Raw genomic sequence first — 15,310 nt, 5'->3', positions numbered from 1 at the left:
ATATCAGCGCCGATTAACGCAACAATCACACATTATCTTGTCATAAATATAGATTTTCTCAATAAGGGAAAAAAGGCCCGAGGCGGTCGGCGGTTATTTAAATAAGGTCACTTCATGACATGAGGCCAGAAGCCGGGAGAAGGAAGCATGGGCAGGAAGTATTAGAGATGACACGAAGTTATCAGAGGCCTGGAGACAAAATCTGTCAACAATGGCCGACAAATGTAGAAATCTTGGAAAAAAACCAGCAGTTAAAAACTTAAAATTCACTGACATGACACCATTATTCTCTCAGAAACTTTAAGCAAAGTTTTACTTAAATTATTAATAAAAAATGATGAAATCAATTTCTCTTCTAGTTTTCTTCGCAACTCTAAGCACGGCAGGTGAGCAGGAAATTCTTCGTGTGAGAGATCTTTAAATCGAATTCCACCAATTCAATGCTTTCTTTGCTGCAGCTCAACTAACACCGTGCCTGGAGCGCCACCTACCACCTAAAGGAAAACTTCAATTCCCACCACAAAATGGCGGCATTGAGTGTCGGGCATGGTATAAATGGGTGATTCGGACAAGGGACTCAGAATCACTGAAGATGGTTTTTAACAAATTGGACATCGGAGACAACCTTGTGAAGGTAAAATTGTACAGGTCTTAACACTAGAATCGGAACTTAAAAATGAGATCAACAACCAACAAAGTGATCAAACGACAGGTCATCGCAAAGGAGAGACATCACAGCCGATGGGTGAGGATCGCAATTGTGAGAGAGGAAGGTCAAGAGGTCACGGTGCCATCGATCTACAATTTCGTGAAGTTGATAATGAAGGAGATGAAAGGAGAACTGAAGGCGAGTTATCAAGGTGAGATGTCGTCAAATGAAAGGGGGGGAATGATTGAGAACTCTTTTTTAAAATTGCCAACTTCCAGTGTTTCTGTGTCCACTGCCTGGTCCTGAGCTGACAGAGGGCAACTGCACGTGCGGTTATCGACGCTACTCTCGATGTCAGTTTCAATGCAATTCACCCGAATACTTTCCAAGACACCTGAATGCAAGTGACATCAGAGCAACATGTCGGTAAGTCTACCGACAACTTCCCTTGATCCAATTTCCAGCCAAACTACCTCAAATCCATGAATCGCCCGACTACGTAAAGTAAAAGCAGAATTTTCTTTTTATTTCAGAGCGAACCAGCAGTGGTCGGTGAAGCGTGAAGCACAATGTGTAAGCCTCATCGAAATCGAGCGACTCTGCTACCAGCCAGGAACCAACCCGGTAAGCGTCAATTTGTTGCCATCGTGCACCAAACAACTATGAATTAAAACATAACAAATTCCATTTGATCAGAACTGCCCGTACAATGTGCAAGAACTCACCATCATGTTCTTCGAGAAATACAACCCAAAGGTGAGCACAAATCCCTGCATGAACATTGATCAAGAAATTGCAGAGGTTATAAAGAGCTCGTCTATGATCTTGCAGGACTATGTGGGCGTGGTGAGCAACAAGACTGGGGGAAGACTCTCAAGAAGATTCGATAATCTTGATCTACAGATCTGCAGAGACGTGAAAGCGTGCAACCGCGACCCGGAAAGTCGACAGCTGCTTGTGCCGGAATGCGGCTTGCATAGGAGTAAGTAACAAAAAATTTCATTGAAAAGCAAAATATCAGTTTGCAAAGCGACGAATTCAAACTAAGACAATTTTCTGTTTCAGTCAAAGACCATCGCTTCCCGTGTTTCATCTGTCGCAGAATATTGCAGGTCTGTGATGTCACAGACTTTATTGCGTAAGTTTGCAAATTTTCTGATGGATGCACATGTTGAAAGACATATGCAATGAAAGATGAAGCCCATATATAACACTTGATCGCTTTGTGGCTGGTACACAAAACCTTTTTTCTCAAATCTGTGAAACTTATCTTTATTTTTATAAAACTTGAATCTGTAATTCTATTGAAATTTCAAATAAATTATTGATAACGAAATTTGTTGAAAACTCTGGAGACATGACAGGGTAGAGACGATAATAATCATCAAAAAACACTAAGTAGACATGATTGAACAAAACCACAAGTTTATGGATTCTGCACCGGAGAAATCATATAAACTCTAAAAAAATAATGGACATATGAAAAAAATGAAAGCAGTTTACCTTTAAATCAAAGAGCACAATTCTGCTGAAGGCAAGTCAAGCGTCAGGCACATTTTCTATGGACTTGATCGTCGCAGACATGGCAAAGATGAATTGAAAAAAACTTGCAGCCACTTTAAATCTCTCTGTTGCATCAAAATTGCTTCTTTCATCATAATTGTGCTGCCTTAATCTAGAAAACAGAAATAGCACCATGTAAATTATAATCTAAAAAAGAGATCAGAACAATCTATCCATAAAAATATTGCATTTCTACAGCATACACAGACCATGTATTTAACTTGAATGTGCACAAACATAAGCAAGAAATCAAGAAAATTTCACAAACAAACAAACTCAAACAAGTTGTTTCCTTATATGGTCATGTGGGAGAAAGTAAAACCATAGCAGCTTGCTGAGTCAGCAAACAAAGAAACAAAACAAGATAAAACAAACATGAATCAGAAAAAAAATAAATTACATCATTAGTCACATGGAAGTGATTTCAGAAAAACTTTTTAGTAAAACCTGAGCAGTAACATATGAAGATTGAGCAGGGAGGTAAGCAACATTCTCATGGTTGTGCCACAGACAGATGAGAACGTTCCGCATGACTAAGACCAAAACAAGCGTGAATTTTTGCCAACAAAGAACACTTAAAGCAATTTTATTATTTCACCATTTACGAGCAAGGTTATAAACCGTGACCACAGGCAATAAAAGAAGAACTTGTTTGGACAAGGTATGGTGCAAGAGCTTACTCAGAAACCGTCAGTTCATGAATTCACTGTTATTGTTCTGACAATTTAAAGCAAGCCAGGGAAGTTACAATTTCATTTATTCAGACAAAAGTTTGAAGTAATTTTTTTAAAACTTGAATTGATTGCTTGTTGTGAAGAAGTACAAAATGACAGCTCCAATAAAGTTGGCTTTCCCTGCACTTTTGATGTTTTTTATTTTGAGTGTGAGTTCCAGGCCACAAGGGAGGTGGCAGGGGAGAACAGAACGTAAGCAGATGTGTGATTAAATATTTGCAAGGAGACACAAATGCACAAACAACTTGCCTTCCAACGCAGATCGGTGCCGCAAGCAAATGTTTAACAATCGTGGTGTGATCAGGAGGATAAACAACTGTCCAACAAGTCATCTGACCTTCAACCTTGCTCACGGGGAGAACCTTCGTCTGAGAATTGCAGCTCGCACTCAGCAACCTCTTGTGGTAAGAATGCTCTGTTTGTGTGCTGAAATATTGCAGCAAAAACCTTGAAAATTTACACAAAACTAAGACATTAATTTTAAGCTTAATCACTTCAAATAGTTCTTTAAGTAAGGTTTTTATTTCTATGGATATCTACTAAAGCAGGGATTGGGAACCTTTTAAACGCAATTGACCAGTTTACGAATTGTTAATGACTTAGAGCGACAAAAAATTTTGTTTTTGTACAATCTGATTTGAATAGTCAGCAAACAGACATGTTATTTGATCATTAATCATTGTAATAATCTCAAATGCAGTCATTTGGCATTTAAGAGCAGATTTCCATAAATATTTGCAGCTTTACAAGTCTGCTGCAATCCACACAAAAAGACAAAGCAAACAGCAACAAAGTTGCAAGTTTAAGACAGTGTTAGTCTAAGACAATGATAAATCATACGCTTAATTTCTTATAGAGAGCGACTATTTCACCGTAAGTAGGTCACACAGCCCGTTGTTAAAGATAGGTTTGTTGTTAGGTTAGAAAAATGGGTAAAAAAGAATTGATATTTTGTTATTTCTTTTGGGTTTAATTAAAGTTAGATTAAGATTAGAAGGAAGATTTAGGTTTGGTTTAGATTACTATGTTACAAGTGGCACACAGGGACAGGGGTTGCTGATTCCCAATCCCTGCCCCAGTACTAAAGTGATGACACTTTGACTTAAATACCTCAGATAGAGACAAAGGCGGAACCAACAAGCGACTTCCAAATTTTTCACTCAATCCTGGGAGAAGAAAGTTTCCAGTCGGACATCGAGAGTCCGGTGCAAATCGTCAGAATTTCAATTCCATCTTCAGCCGGTTCAAGGATCCTGGGAAATTATAAAAAACTTAGTCAGTGCCTCGTCATTGATTTGCATCTTTCCTCTTACAAAACAATTATCTAAATGATATTTCTATGCCAATAAAACTTTCCTAAAAGGACGTGAGCAAATAACATATAAACATGTTACGTTGAATATTCAACAGGTCGTCCACGAGCACACGACAGACCTCCATGCAGAGTTGTCAATGAGCTTGTTAATCGTAATTGTGATGCAACAGACTGCACTTTCGACTGCAAGTTGCCTGAATACATCCCGGTGAACATGAACAAGACACGAGTCTCATGCGCAGGGTAAATAAACATCACATAACAACAATTCTCGACGCATTATATTTTCGTTGAGTGGTCAGGGTACAAGGCGACTTTTATTTTCTATGTTGTGAAGGGACCGGCATTGGAGGACTGCGATAAACAATCTCTGCATTCCTCGGAGCAAGTTGGAAGCTCTTTGTTTTGACTGGGACGCGGCTGATGCTGAAGTAAATGTACTTGGACCGGTCATAATTTCAAAGCTTGCCTTTATGGGACTTAAAGCAAAATTAATGCAATAAATTCTTGACAGTGCTATTACGGGATCGACGAGCTTGTCAGTTTCTTTCAAAGAGAAGAAGGCGGGCTTGAAGATACAGATCTGCCGATATACATGGTACAAGTTTGTTGTTGTAAATGTATATGTCCAACAATATAGATAATTGGATATGTATACAGCATGGCCAACAGCTGGAAAGTTGAACTCCACGTAACAGCCGGCATTGATTATGTAGATATGGGTTTTCTTAAAACTATTATTTCAACTTTTTAGGACACAGATGGAATCAGAATTGGAGCAAGTCTGGTAAGAAGATATGTACTTAGATATATACAGAAAATCAGAAATATACATCATATAACCGATGTAGTTAAATGATCGATGCTATCGAGTTTGAACGTATTATTGCAGAAGAGAAGGTATTCACAACAAGAATACTTCTGCATGAAAAGACAAAAAACAGGAAAATATATTTACAAATGCTCCAAGTTCAGAGGTAAGCAAATGCTCCAATGACTTCAAACGTTGTAAGATCAACGTGACAGCTGCATTATTTCAAGGCAAAATACACAATCATGTTCGTTTCTAGTTTCAGCAAATAGAGTTATGAGGAAAAATTGTTTGTCATTGTAGTGTTAACATTTATAATACTGCCAACCTAGTCAATGAAAAACACGTTAAACATAATAAACTGAACACTGTGTTTTACCACAGGCATGAAAAATATCAAAAGGTGTTTCCTTGAGAGGTATTACCTGAATAGCTGCGTGAACAATTCCATCTTGTTCTGAAGAAACATCGTCACTTCAACAACAATATTCTGACGTTGAAAATGTCCCCATTTTTCTTAAACAAACATTCTTCAAATTTTGTAGTTGTAACAACAAAAGATTTGGCTAAAAACCTGATTTACAAAGAGTACTTTTCTAAATCTGGTATGCTATATTCAGAAAGAAATGTAATCTGTGAATATGCTTTTATTATGTGTACATACAACATGAACATCGTTTTTGTGATTTGTACATCAAAGTTCAAATAAAGTTTTATAAAAGAGACTTCACTTATGTTTGATGATTGATTCGAGCAAAGTGCGTAATCAGCCCATAGGCAAAATTCCAAATGTTGCCCTAACAAAGCTCAGAAAGACGTGTCATCATGTATTGCATCCGTCAATTTAATTGTTGTTGCAACATAGATATTATAGACATCAACATACACATTATAAAACAATTTATACTAGAATATACAAGAAAGCAGCAGGTACAAAATACTGGACTATGACGTCACACACGGATCCCGAGTTAGGGAGGGGGGATCCCCATGCTTGTGCCACCGGTGCATATGAACCATGAGCACTAAGCCGTATTAATTCTACTCATTCCAATTCCTTCAAGCTTCAGTCTCCTAATGCACGCGACAGGAAAGTACGGCAGGTTTTAATAAGAAATTGTGCGTGCGAAAACACAAATTTTGGCGTGATGGTGTGCACTGAAGTTTATTTATCATAAATTGGTGTTTAAGCAACCAACTTTTCTTTGTTTATTAATTATCAGTGGGTGTAGAGGTTCTCATGATGCAATACATGGTTTTGGATGGCAGCACAACGCAATGGCTGTTCGATTCATGCCCCAGCATCTGGCCTGGGTGGAATATCATGATACAAAAGATGAAAACACAGTCACCACAAACTTAGAAAATCCTCCCAATTAACCTGTTGTTGCTAAGTTAAGTGCCATATAGGTTTAAGCCAAATGTGATGCTGATGGAACCAATGTTAATTAATCATTGATGAAGGATAAAATGATTTTACTGCTTGCATCCAGACAACATACGTTTTATGAGACATGGTGCCTTCAGAGAAAAAAATTTTTTTGTGACAGCATGTAATGAAGTGTTATGTAATTCTTTGTTCATTTACGATAAATTAATGTTTAAACAACAAAATTTGCCTAGTTCAGCTGTTTGTTTATTGTGAATTATCCTAAACTGGAAAATTTTCGGCACTTTTCAACAAGAGCTGGATTCTGAAGGGATGCAGAGTGGCAATTCAAAACGATGCACTAGGTACATTTTGCAATACCTGCTCAAAAAACACTGCGGACCCCCAATTTTGGCAGCACACGTGCGATATATAAAAACGGGCAACACTGTGTTCACTAACAAAGACAAAAAAAGCAAAAGTAAATGCACCTTTTCCTAAAGTTGACACAAGGCTGCACCTAGACCAAGCACATCACCGGTATTAAAATTTCTCGAGGGTGCAGTTGCCATGTATCCACTATGGCAGGCTGCAGAACATCCTAGCCTAGTACCGTACCAAGCACCCTAATAATAACCGGAATTCTGCATCTAGTAAAACAACCTACAAATACAGCCTACTATAGTGGAAAGTGAGATACTTGCATGGTGAACGTTTCCGTCATCACTCCGATTCATAATACAGTAAATATAGAACTGCTGATGGTCCAGCGGACGTCATCACACCAAAATTTGAGGTCTAGTGCAAAAGTCATGAATTGAACAACCACATGACGTCATAATTTGGGTAGCTAGGGGCTAGGACGCAACAGCATCTTGTGGTTGCAAACTTCTGCACTAGAACCAAAATTGGCATGTTGCAGTATTAGCACGCACGATTCCCCTCCAAAAACTGCCGTACTTTCCCGTCAGGGTCATAAAAAAACAGTTAAAATCAGCAAGTATGGTAAATATGCGGACGTATGGAAGATTCATTCCATTGCATTCTGACACTGTTGCAGCCAGACGAATGGCTACCAAGCCTACCATTCAATTCAAACAACTTCATTGAAATTTCTATTTATTCCAGCACAGCATGTCACGTGCATTGTGAACAGTTAATTCATGTTACTCTTCGGCAGGATCAAGAGTCATTACCTCAACACTCGCCCATTTTGCCTTTGATTGGGGGAGGGGGGGGGGTGTACGGACGCAAGTGGTCGCAAACATATTAGAAGTTATGAAAATAATTTCCACAAATCAGACGGGCAAATGTGGCCAGGGTTCGAGGACAAAAATGCCATAGACATCTATAAATCTATTGCATATCAAAGTGAGAGGCGATCTAGAAACAAGTTGGTCTTAAATCAAAACATAGCCAAAGAGTAATATTAATAAACGGTTACAAGTCGCCCTCGAATATGGCCGATGTCGTACAGACTCCTTAACATGACTAGAGGCGCTGGTTCATTTTCAACCAGACACCAAAACATCTTTAAAGCGCCTTGCTGGTCTCCCGCCTTGCACAGTCCGATCGATGAAAGCAACTTTATTGGTTAATCACGGAAGCAATAGCAACTTAGCAAGCGCTACAAACAAAAACGAGCGGTTTGCAATCTCAGCCAGCCCGACTCTCTACGACGTGCAAAGATAAAGTAAAAAGTGTTCTAGTCACAATTGCGTAGGCTACATGTTATTTATGAGCGTATTCATTCTTGTTTGACCAATCTGCAAGGAGTTGGCGCCATACTGTGGCGGCGCCTTTGGCAAGTGTCAATAATTTCAGCAGCTCAGCATAATGAAATCTTAATTGCACGCTGTAGCGGATAAATCACATAAATGGGGCGAAATTCACATTAGCAGTTAGACTTCTACAAAAACAACGACGGTGAAGAATTAAAATGTAAGAAGCATTTGAATGCACTTTCCCGGCATAAATCCAATTGTCAAACAATCTTCATTGAACAGAAATTTCAGCTGATCTAATCGTTGAAAACTGTTACGAAAGGATTTAAAAAAATATGAAATTTTTCAAAGAATATGACTTAATGCATTTTTAGAAGGAAAAATTGTTGCCCGGACAACACATGGTAAATATAAAAATGGGTCTACCACCAGGATGATGACGTAGACGACACGAAAGAAAGCGCAGGGTTATAGACAGAAAGGAACACCGAAAGAAACCTGTTTTTTCGAGGAGTTGTCAACACTGACTTCATTACTACAGTACCGGTGGACAACCAGCAAAATATAATCACAATCCACTGCTCTGGCGGAAATTGAACACTTCATGTGACGTCACTGTCTCAACCGCGTCAACAAATATTTGGTTTGAAGCAGCGAAAGATCTCCGGTCCATAGAAATGATCGCTAAGACTCCTAACGACCTTGTAACTCTTCTTGTGTCGATTCTCGTTGAGCTTCTTGCACAAGTGACACATCCCGTTAGTTTCGAAGTGGCACGCGTTGTCCGTCACAATATCTCTGACGTCATCAGGTTGTCTTAGTTTGTAGATGGGGAAAAAACCCTTCATTGTCCACCATCTACGACATTATGGCGTAATAATTACCTCACAATGAAGCGGACTTTTCGAATCAGACTCATGCAAAATACGTCACAGAGCATCTCACCGGAAGTATTCCTTGTATGCATCCACGTCTGCTTCGAGACTTCGCAGATAGTTGGCCAGGCGTGTCCAATCTCCATCGAAATCATCGACGTGTATAAAGGAATTAGGGGGCGCCACTCTTTCGACGTCGGCCTTGGTTGGACCCCACACGATGGGGACAGCCCCTGTATAGAGAGCGTTGTACCAGAACTTCTCTGATATGTAATCTTTGCACGATTGCGCATTTTCGAACGCGAGGTAAAATCTGGAAAGTTAAAAACAAATTGTCACAAGAACTTGGTTGCTTTCAAGCATTCCACCTCATTGGCGCGGAGCATACCTGTAGGTTCGCAACAAATCATAAAGTATGGAACCATTTAGGGGAATCTCTCTTATTCCGCACCTTCCGTAGCGATCGATGACGTAATTTCCTTTCTTTTCAATTTCATTAACCAGCTGTAGCCGCTTGGTGGCGCCGGCAACATCATTGCAGTCGCTGGCGACCCAGGACGTTCCGCCTGACTTCACCTGAATGACGCAGCCTCAACTAGTTATGACGTCAAAAAATTGAAAGTGCAAGTCACACAAAATAAGGCGCCGGAAATGGCTTCAATTGTTTCGTCACAAACGGAGGACGGGAACAAGTTGAACGTGACGATCGATGAATAATTGATATGATATCGGGCCGCTTTAAACAGATGAGCTCACAGAGCCATGTCTGTGACGTAGAAAACATACGAAGTGTCCAGATACCTTCATCAGTTCATCAAACATCCTCTCAAACTCTTTCTCGCTGGTAACCAATGGCAACTCTTCCAACGTTGACTCAGCCTTCCTGTGACGTAATGAGAAGATTTTTTAGCATATATTTTGAAGTCATCGCGTATGCTTGACCGGCATTTGAAATAATTTCGAGAATCTGTAGAACATAAACGTTTCCGACGCGTTCTAAGCGTTGGCAGATTCCAAGGCTTAGTTTCATAGACTTCCGATACCAGCGTCCAGTGATATGTAGCGCAAACCTTACAGTTGAAGCAAAAATATCTTTAACTGTAAAATTTGTCCGCATTTTGCTCTTTTTTTTTGCAAGGGAATGCGCGACCAATAACTTTGGTGAAAGATGTCTATGTAAAGAATAAAGTTTAATCTTGCAGTTCGTGCTCAAGCGCGGTTTTTATTAATTTTCTCTCCACATCTTAACAGGCCCATGGACCGCTCGCGAACAACAGGATAAGGCGCGTTTGTGGAGAGCTCTGCCCCTTAAACCGCTCAAGTGCTCTTCACAATCTTAAGATGAACAAACCGCCACGTCTTGAGCGCGTGAAGAGGAAACCACAAAATCAAAAAATATCTTGATGATCAGTGGTCTGTGATGCAGTGGTTTAGTTTCGCACAATTAGATTAAGGGTTCATGGCGTATTGGAACTGAATTAACACTCGTAAATATAAACTGCAATTCTCTTCTTACGAAACACTTGTCACTATTCGGCCAATGTCAAAGAACAATATTACATCGGAACGTAACAATGCAACATGAAATTATGACCTCATAGAGTAGTGGGAAAACACCTTTGAAAAACTAGGTCAGTGCGACGCATGTTGCTCAAACCGCATTTGGAGAGTGTGCCAGTGGTAAAATTTTGGAAAATTGCTTTCATAAAATATGAAAAACTACAACATGTTTCAGCCAAAAAGGTGATCTCAGATTCCGCCAAAATGATGACGTTATTCTTGAACCATCGACGTCTTCAACAATCTAACGTCAAGGTCGCTTTAATCATCATTTATTTTTACTCAACTTTGCATACACCCAAGCTGTGGTGTAAATGCCATTTTACGTGCTATAGTGTGCCACTAGAAATAAGTGTCCATGAGCAACAGGCTTATAAGTTATTTAAAGGATATTTAGATACAGACGAGTTTGGATAATCGTATCAGTAGCTTTCATTTATATTATCAGTAGCTTACTATATTTATATCAAGTAGCTACTTCAAGTATTTATATCAAGTAGCTTACTGATATTGCACACCAATTTTGTCCGATATTTTTATGTGATTACCCGTTATATGCGTTTTAGCGGTCTGCTCTATAAATAAGCTTCACCGTGAACAGACGATTGCGTACTCTACAAAACACAAACAAAGTCACACAAACTTCACTACAAGATAAACCCATATGTTCCATATAGACCGGCGTATAAGCCTTACAAAAACAAAACTATCAGGGCCGGAACAGACCGTATATGACCCGAGGTAATACAATGGAGATAGCAACCGAGTGCGGTTAAAACATTTTGTCGGATCGGTTGAAATGGCGCTCGTGCGACGAGCACAATGGACATGTCTTTATGGTTATAACAACAAAATCAAAAAAATTCATTTACAAACTAATCGATATAAAGTCTGTTTGACATGTTGGTAAAAATCATTGACTGTCGACATAATTGAAAATCGCTTTGGCTGTCATTGAACGTAACTTAACATCGCAGCGTTGATTAATCATTAATATTTAAGTTTGGTGCATTTTGAATTCTAATGAAAGTCGTTGCACCTGCGCTGTTTAATTAAGGTCCTTTACAAAACAAAAATCAGGATAAAATGTTGGTTTATCAATGACAATGAGGATTTAAATAAAGTGTCTGGCTTGGTCTGTTGTTCAACCTTGTTTTAAAACGAATGCTTTATATTAACAAGGCCTCGGCTGCAGCTTAACTTTTTCTTCGCAAAAGGCGTCTTTGCTGCTTATGTGGACACTAAGCAACAAGGGTGGCAATGCATACCGCTAAGAATAACAAGGGCCCTACTCCCTTGTGGCGTGCGCAGGGATCCATCAAACTTGGTTGACCGCGCTGTGCAGTATGACGATTTGCAAAGGTGCCAAATTATGACGTCATCATACGCGAAGTGCAACAGACAAAACAAAAGCGGACGCGATTTGGCAAATGATGATAATGGCGTTTATGACGACACGTTGCGATTATTTTGTCATTTATTCTGCAGGAAGAAAACCAGCAACGAATTTAAAAGAAAAATGAGTTATTGTGTCACGAAACACGTGACTTACAAATGTTTATCGTTGGAAAATTTTGCTCACGAGGATACGCGGTTAGTTAAATGAAAGCAGCGACTGAGACAAAACTTTTTGCCATAATCTGATTTATTCCTTTAAGCGGTTAACCGACGTTTTTACTAATATTAGATAGGATTTGATCCAGGACTTCAGATTTGCAATAAAACGATACATAAAATGCATAAAGATGCAATAATGCTGCATAATGATGCAATAATGATGCAATAATGACGTTTGTGCTAACGTGGGTCGGTGCCTATTAGGGATGGGCCGATACGAACCCAAACCCGAATAGATTCGCCGAATATCGCCTTTATGGAAGATTCGGGCGAACACGAATACCAACAATGGCGAACCCGAATACAGTATTACTTATCAATTTACTGACTTTCGTTGAAAATAATGATGTAGTTTCCCGATATTGCTAAACTAGAGTCAGCAGTACTTACAATGAAGATCGTTTTCCTAACGATTTTGCTTTTTCGATCGCTTTTTAAACACTATTTTTTGAAAGAAAGCGATTTGTTTATCGATTACGTCATTTTAGAAGCAAGACTTGACAACTTCTGGATGAAATTTTATTGTTTGGTTCCAATACGAATAGATTCGGGATTCGTTCGTGTCGACCTTCATGATATTCGGGTTCGCACGAACCAGAATAATCTTCCTCGCGGCACATCCCTAGTGTCTATGCATTCCCGATTTTTATTCTATCTCCTTAGAAAGCAACGCAGTGAACAAATGTCATCCTACAGAACGGCCTTTATACAAGACTTGAGGCGGACGCGTGAATTCGTTCGAAACGAGAGATAACTTGCTTTAAGACATAAAAAGAGTTCATAATAAAATCTCCAATGAACGGTAAATGGCCCCGAAAAATCAAATTCACGCTGTGTTTCTACTGCTTTGGTGCAAGAATGGGAATTCTCCGTAATTAGCTAGCGATGACGTAACTGTCTTCCCAAGCATAAAATCCTAGCTCCACCACTGCTTAATATAATTTCTAAAATATGGCGTGAAAGCTGCAAAAACTAGTTTGACGAAACCACGACCATCTGATGATGAGATAAATTTTATAAAAAGTCAAAAAATTTCAAATCTCTATCTATGGTTGCTGCACAATTACAAAATAACTGGACGCAACAACAGAAAGGAAATAAAGGTGTTTCATTTGACTGAACCGCGCCTTAATTGTTGATTCAATCATTGGTTGGTTTTCATGATGGTGCAAAAAATGCAAAGAATCAAAATATTCATAAGTTCAAAATGAAAATTACAAACTCGGCAGAAACTTGGACCAACCTTCCAACTCTATGGAGATACCAGTCCCGGGCCGTGTGTGGGATGAAGGAAGCGGTGATGTCGGCGTCACTCCTGTAGTGCATTGTGACGTTGAAGTATCCATCGAAATCATCTAACGACTTCTTGTAGTAATGCATCACGGTGAAGGGGCTCTCATGGGACCACCACACGAACATCTGGTCAGGTCGTCTGCGATGGACACAATTCACTTTGAACTGTGACGTAAGAGACTCAAAGCGCTCATACCTTGAACTTGCCGCATGGACTGAAGTCAAGTTCATTCGCGTTCACCTTTTTCTTGGTAAATCCAACGAATCTGCCGCTTTCATATAAAACACCAAAGCGTCACTTTTTTCTAAATAGCGTCGATTCACTGTGACATCACAACCGCCGCCGCAAAGGAGGGTGGAGGGCACGTAGGGCCAACTTCCGGCGTGGTATGGGGGGTTCCAAAACAGGATCAGGGGTTTCGACGAATCTACGCAGAACGATCACGTGATAATGTTGCACAAGCATAAAAGTGACTATGGTTACGTCATAAGTAATCTTTGGTCCCACTTCAAATAAAATTAAACTATGACGACGTGATGAAGGAATTCCATAATAAACATGTCATGTTGGGGCCAGTGGCCGCGCTAAGCTTCCATCGTCCAAGCACCACGACACATGCCGGCTGTTGGTTTTATCATATCTTATCATTAGGGCAACCAGTTTTTTGACCTAAAAAGTTTAAATTTTGACCTTATTTTGACCTAAAACGTTTAAATTTTGACCTCATTTTGAAAAACGCTATACTGATAGTCTCTACACTGTCTACAGCAACTTTCTAATCTAAAGCTGCATTTAAAAATGACAAAATGCTTTTCTAGTATTGACTTTTTTTCGTTTTTGCGTATTAAGATTGACAACTTGCAGTTTCAAATGCAATGCCGTCACATCGTGACGTCACCAAACGCGCTGAAAAGCCTTCCCTCTCTTTGTGGCTTTGGTTCTAAGTAAAATTTGCGGCACTGGAATTGTTTGCGGTACAAGAAAAGAGAAAAACGGAAGAATAATATTACAAAATGGTTACAAAATTACAAGTTTAATAGATTTTGACCTAAAAAAAAGACCTAAAGAAACAATTTGATCGTATTTTGACCTAACGTAACATTTTGACTTTATCTGACCTAATAACTTCTATACCACACGTCGTACAAAGCTGAAATTTGTTTTGTGCTTGTTTGATAACATTCTGGGCAGGTTAAAAAAAATTGACCATATTGACTTTTGGTTGCCCTGCTTATCATATCTTGTTTGATCAGTCAACAACGAGGCCAGCACCTCTGTTGAGACTCGACTTACTTAGAAATTCGTCTTTGGACCTAAAAAAAACGTCTCTTAGTGACAAGAAACCGTCATTATATCGCCATTTGAACAATGACATAGAAACGACGAAGATGGCCGCAACTGAGAGCAGGAAACATATGCTCCTCGTCTTCAGGTGCCTGGCAGGAAGCCAGTTGCCGTTTTTCTGAAAACAAAACAGTCACAGTAGAGGGCGAACCGAACAGCAACTCCATCTGAGGTATATTACAATCCATACCTTCATCCGCATCTTGCTGCTGATCTGTGGCGGCCTTACTCACAACCTGGCAGGCTTAACAACAGAACTAAATCAACTCAAATCGTTGACACTTCTGGAAGAGTGAAGAAGAGGGTTTAGCGCATGTACATGATTGATTGATTGGCCGGGCTCACTCCATAATGAATCATGATTATGAAGACCTACTGGCCCTATGTTTGCAAAATTACTTAGACTCTGACGCGCAATAAACCAGAGAATGTTCAAATTACTGCAGTCTCCCACC

The 15,310-nt window shown here is 39.5% G+C and overlaps 3 protein-coding genes across 4 annotated transcripts; 2 read left to right on the top strand and 1 right to left on the bottom strand.

Annotated features, from left to right (window-relative positions):
• Positions 1–120: 120 nt before the first annotated feature.
• Positions 121–1,979, top strand: LOC143463543 (uncharacterized). The gene is made up of 8 exons (XM_076962062.1): positions 121–386; positions 459–634; positions 713–860; positions 928–1,075; positions 1,183–1,273; positions 1,346–1,405; positions 1,481–1,631; positions 1,715–1,979. The coding sequence occupies exons 1-8, from the start codon at positions 335–337 to the stop codon at positions 1,789–1,791; spliced, it is 903 nt and encodes a 300-aa protein (XP_076818177.1). The 5' UTR covers positions 121–334; the 3' UTR covers positions 1,792–1,979.
• An 826-nt stretch (positions 1,980–2,805) lies between these two features.
• On the top strand, positions 2,806–5,797 carry LOC143463542 (uncharacterized). Of its 2 annotated transcripts, none has more exons than XM_076962060.1 (9): positions 2,806–3,138; positions 3,208–3,350; positions 4,062–4,221; positions 4,357–4,504; positions 4,599–4,698; positions 4,776–4,859; positions 5,016–5,048; positions 5,154–5,238; positions 5,457–5,797. In XM_076962060.1, the coding sequence occupies exons 1-9, from the start codon at positions 3,039–3,041 to the stop codon at positions 5,531–5,533; spliced, it is 930 nt and encodes a 309-aa protein (XP_076818175.1). In that variant the 5' UTR covers positions 2,806–3,038; the 3' UTR covers positions 5,534–5,797. The 2 variants fall into 2 exon arrangements, with proteins under 2 accessions (XP_076818175.1, XP_076818176.1); XM_076962061.1 differs by having other exon boundaries at positions 2,807–3,138; positions 4,599–4,692.
• Positions 5,798–8,013: 2,216 nt separating this feature from the next.
• Positions 8,014–15,203, bottom strand: LOC143463540 (4-galactosyl-N-acetylglucosaminide 3-alpha-L-fucosyltransferase FUT6-like). The gene is made up of 8 exons (XM_076962058.1): positions 15,046–15,203; positions 14,805–14,973; positions 13,752–13,938; positions 13,461–13,649; positions 9,842–9,923; positions 9,429–9,616; positions 9,111–9,353; positions 8,014–9,023 (listed from the first exon to the last, which is right to left on the bottom strand). The coding sequence occupies exons 1-8, from the start codon at positions 15,055–15,057 to the stop codon at positions 8,795–8,797; spliced, it is 1,299 nt and encodes a 432-aa protein (XP_076818173.1). The 5' UTR covers positions 15,058–15,203; the 3' UTR covers positions 8,014–8,794.
• Positions 15,204–15,310: the final 107 nt, after the last annotated feature.

Source organism: Clavelina lepadiformis, chromosome 6 (genome assembly GCF_947623445.1).
Source record: "Clavelina lepadiformis chromosome 6, kaClaLepa1.1, whole genome shotgun sequence".
Taxonomy (NCBI): domain Eukaryota; kingdom Metazoa; phylum Chordata; class Ascidiacea; order Aplousobranchia; family Clavelinidae; genus Clavelina; species Clavelina lepadiformis.
The sequence above is the reverse complement of the archived record's forward strand: the minus strand, read 5'-3'. Positions and strand labels throughout refer to the sequence as shown.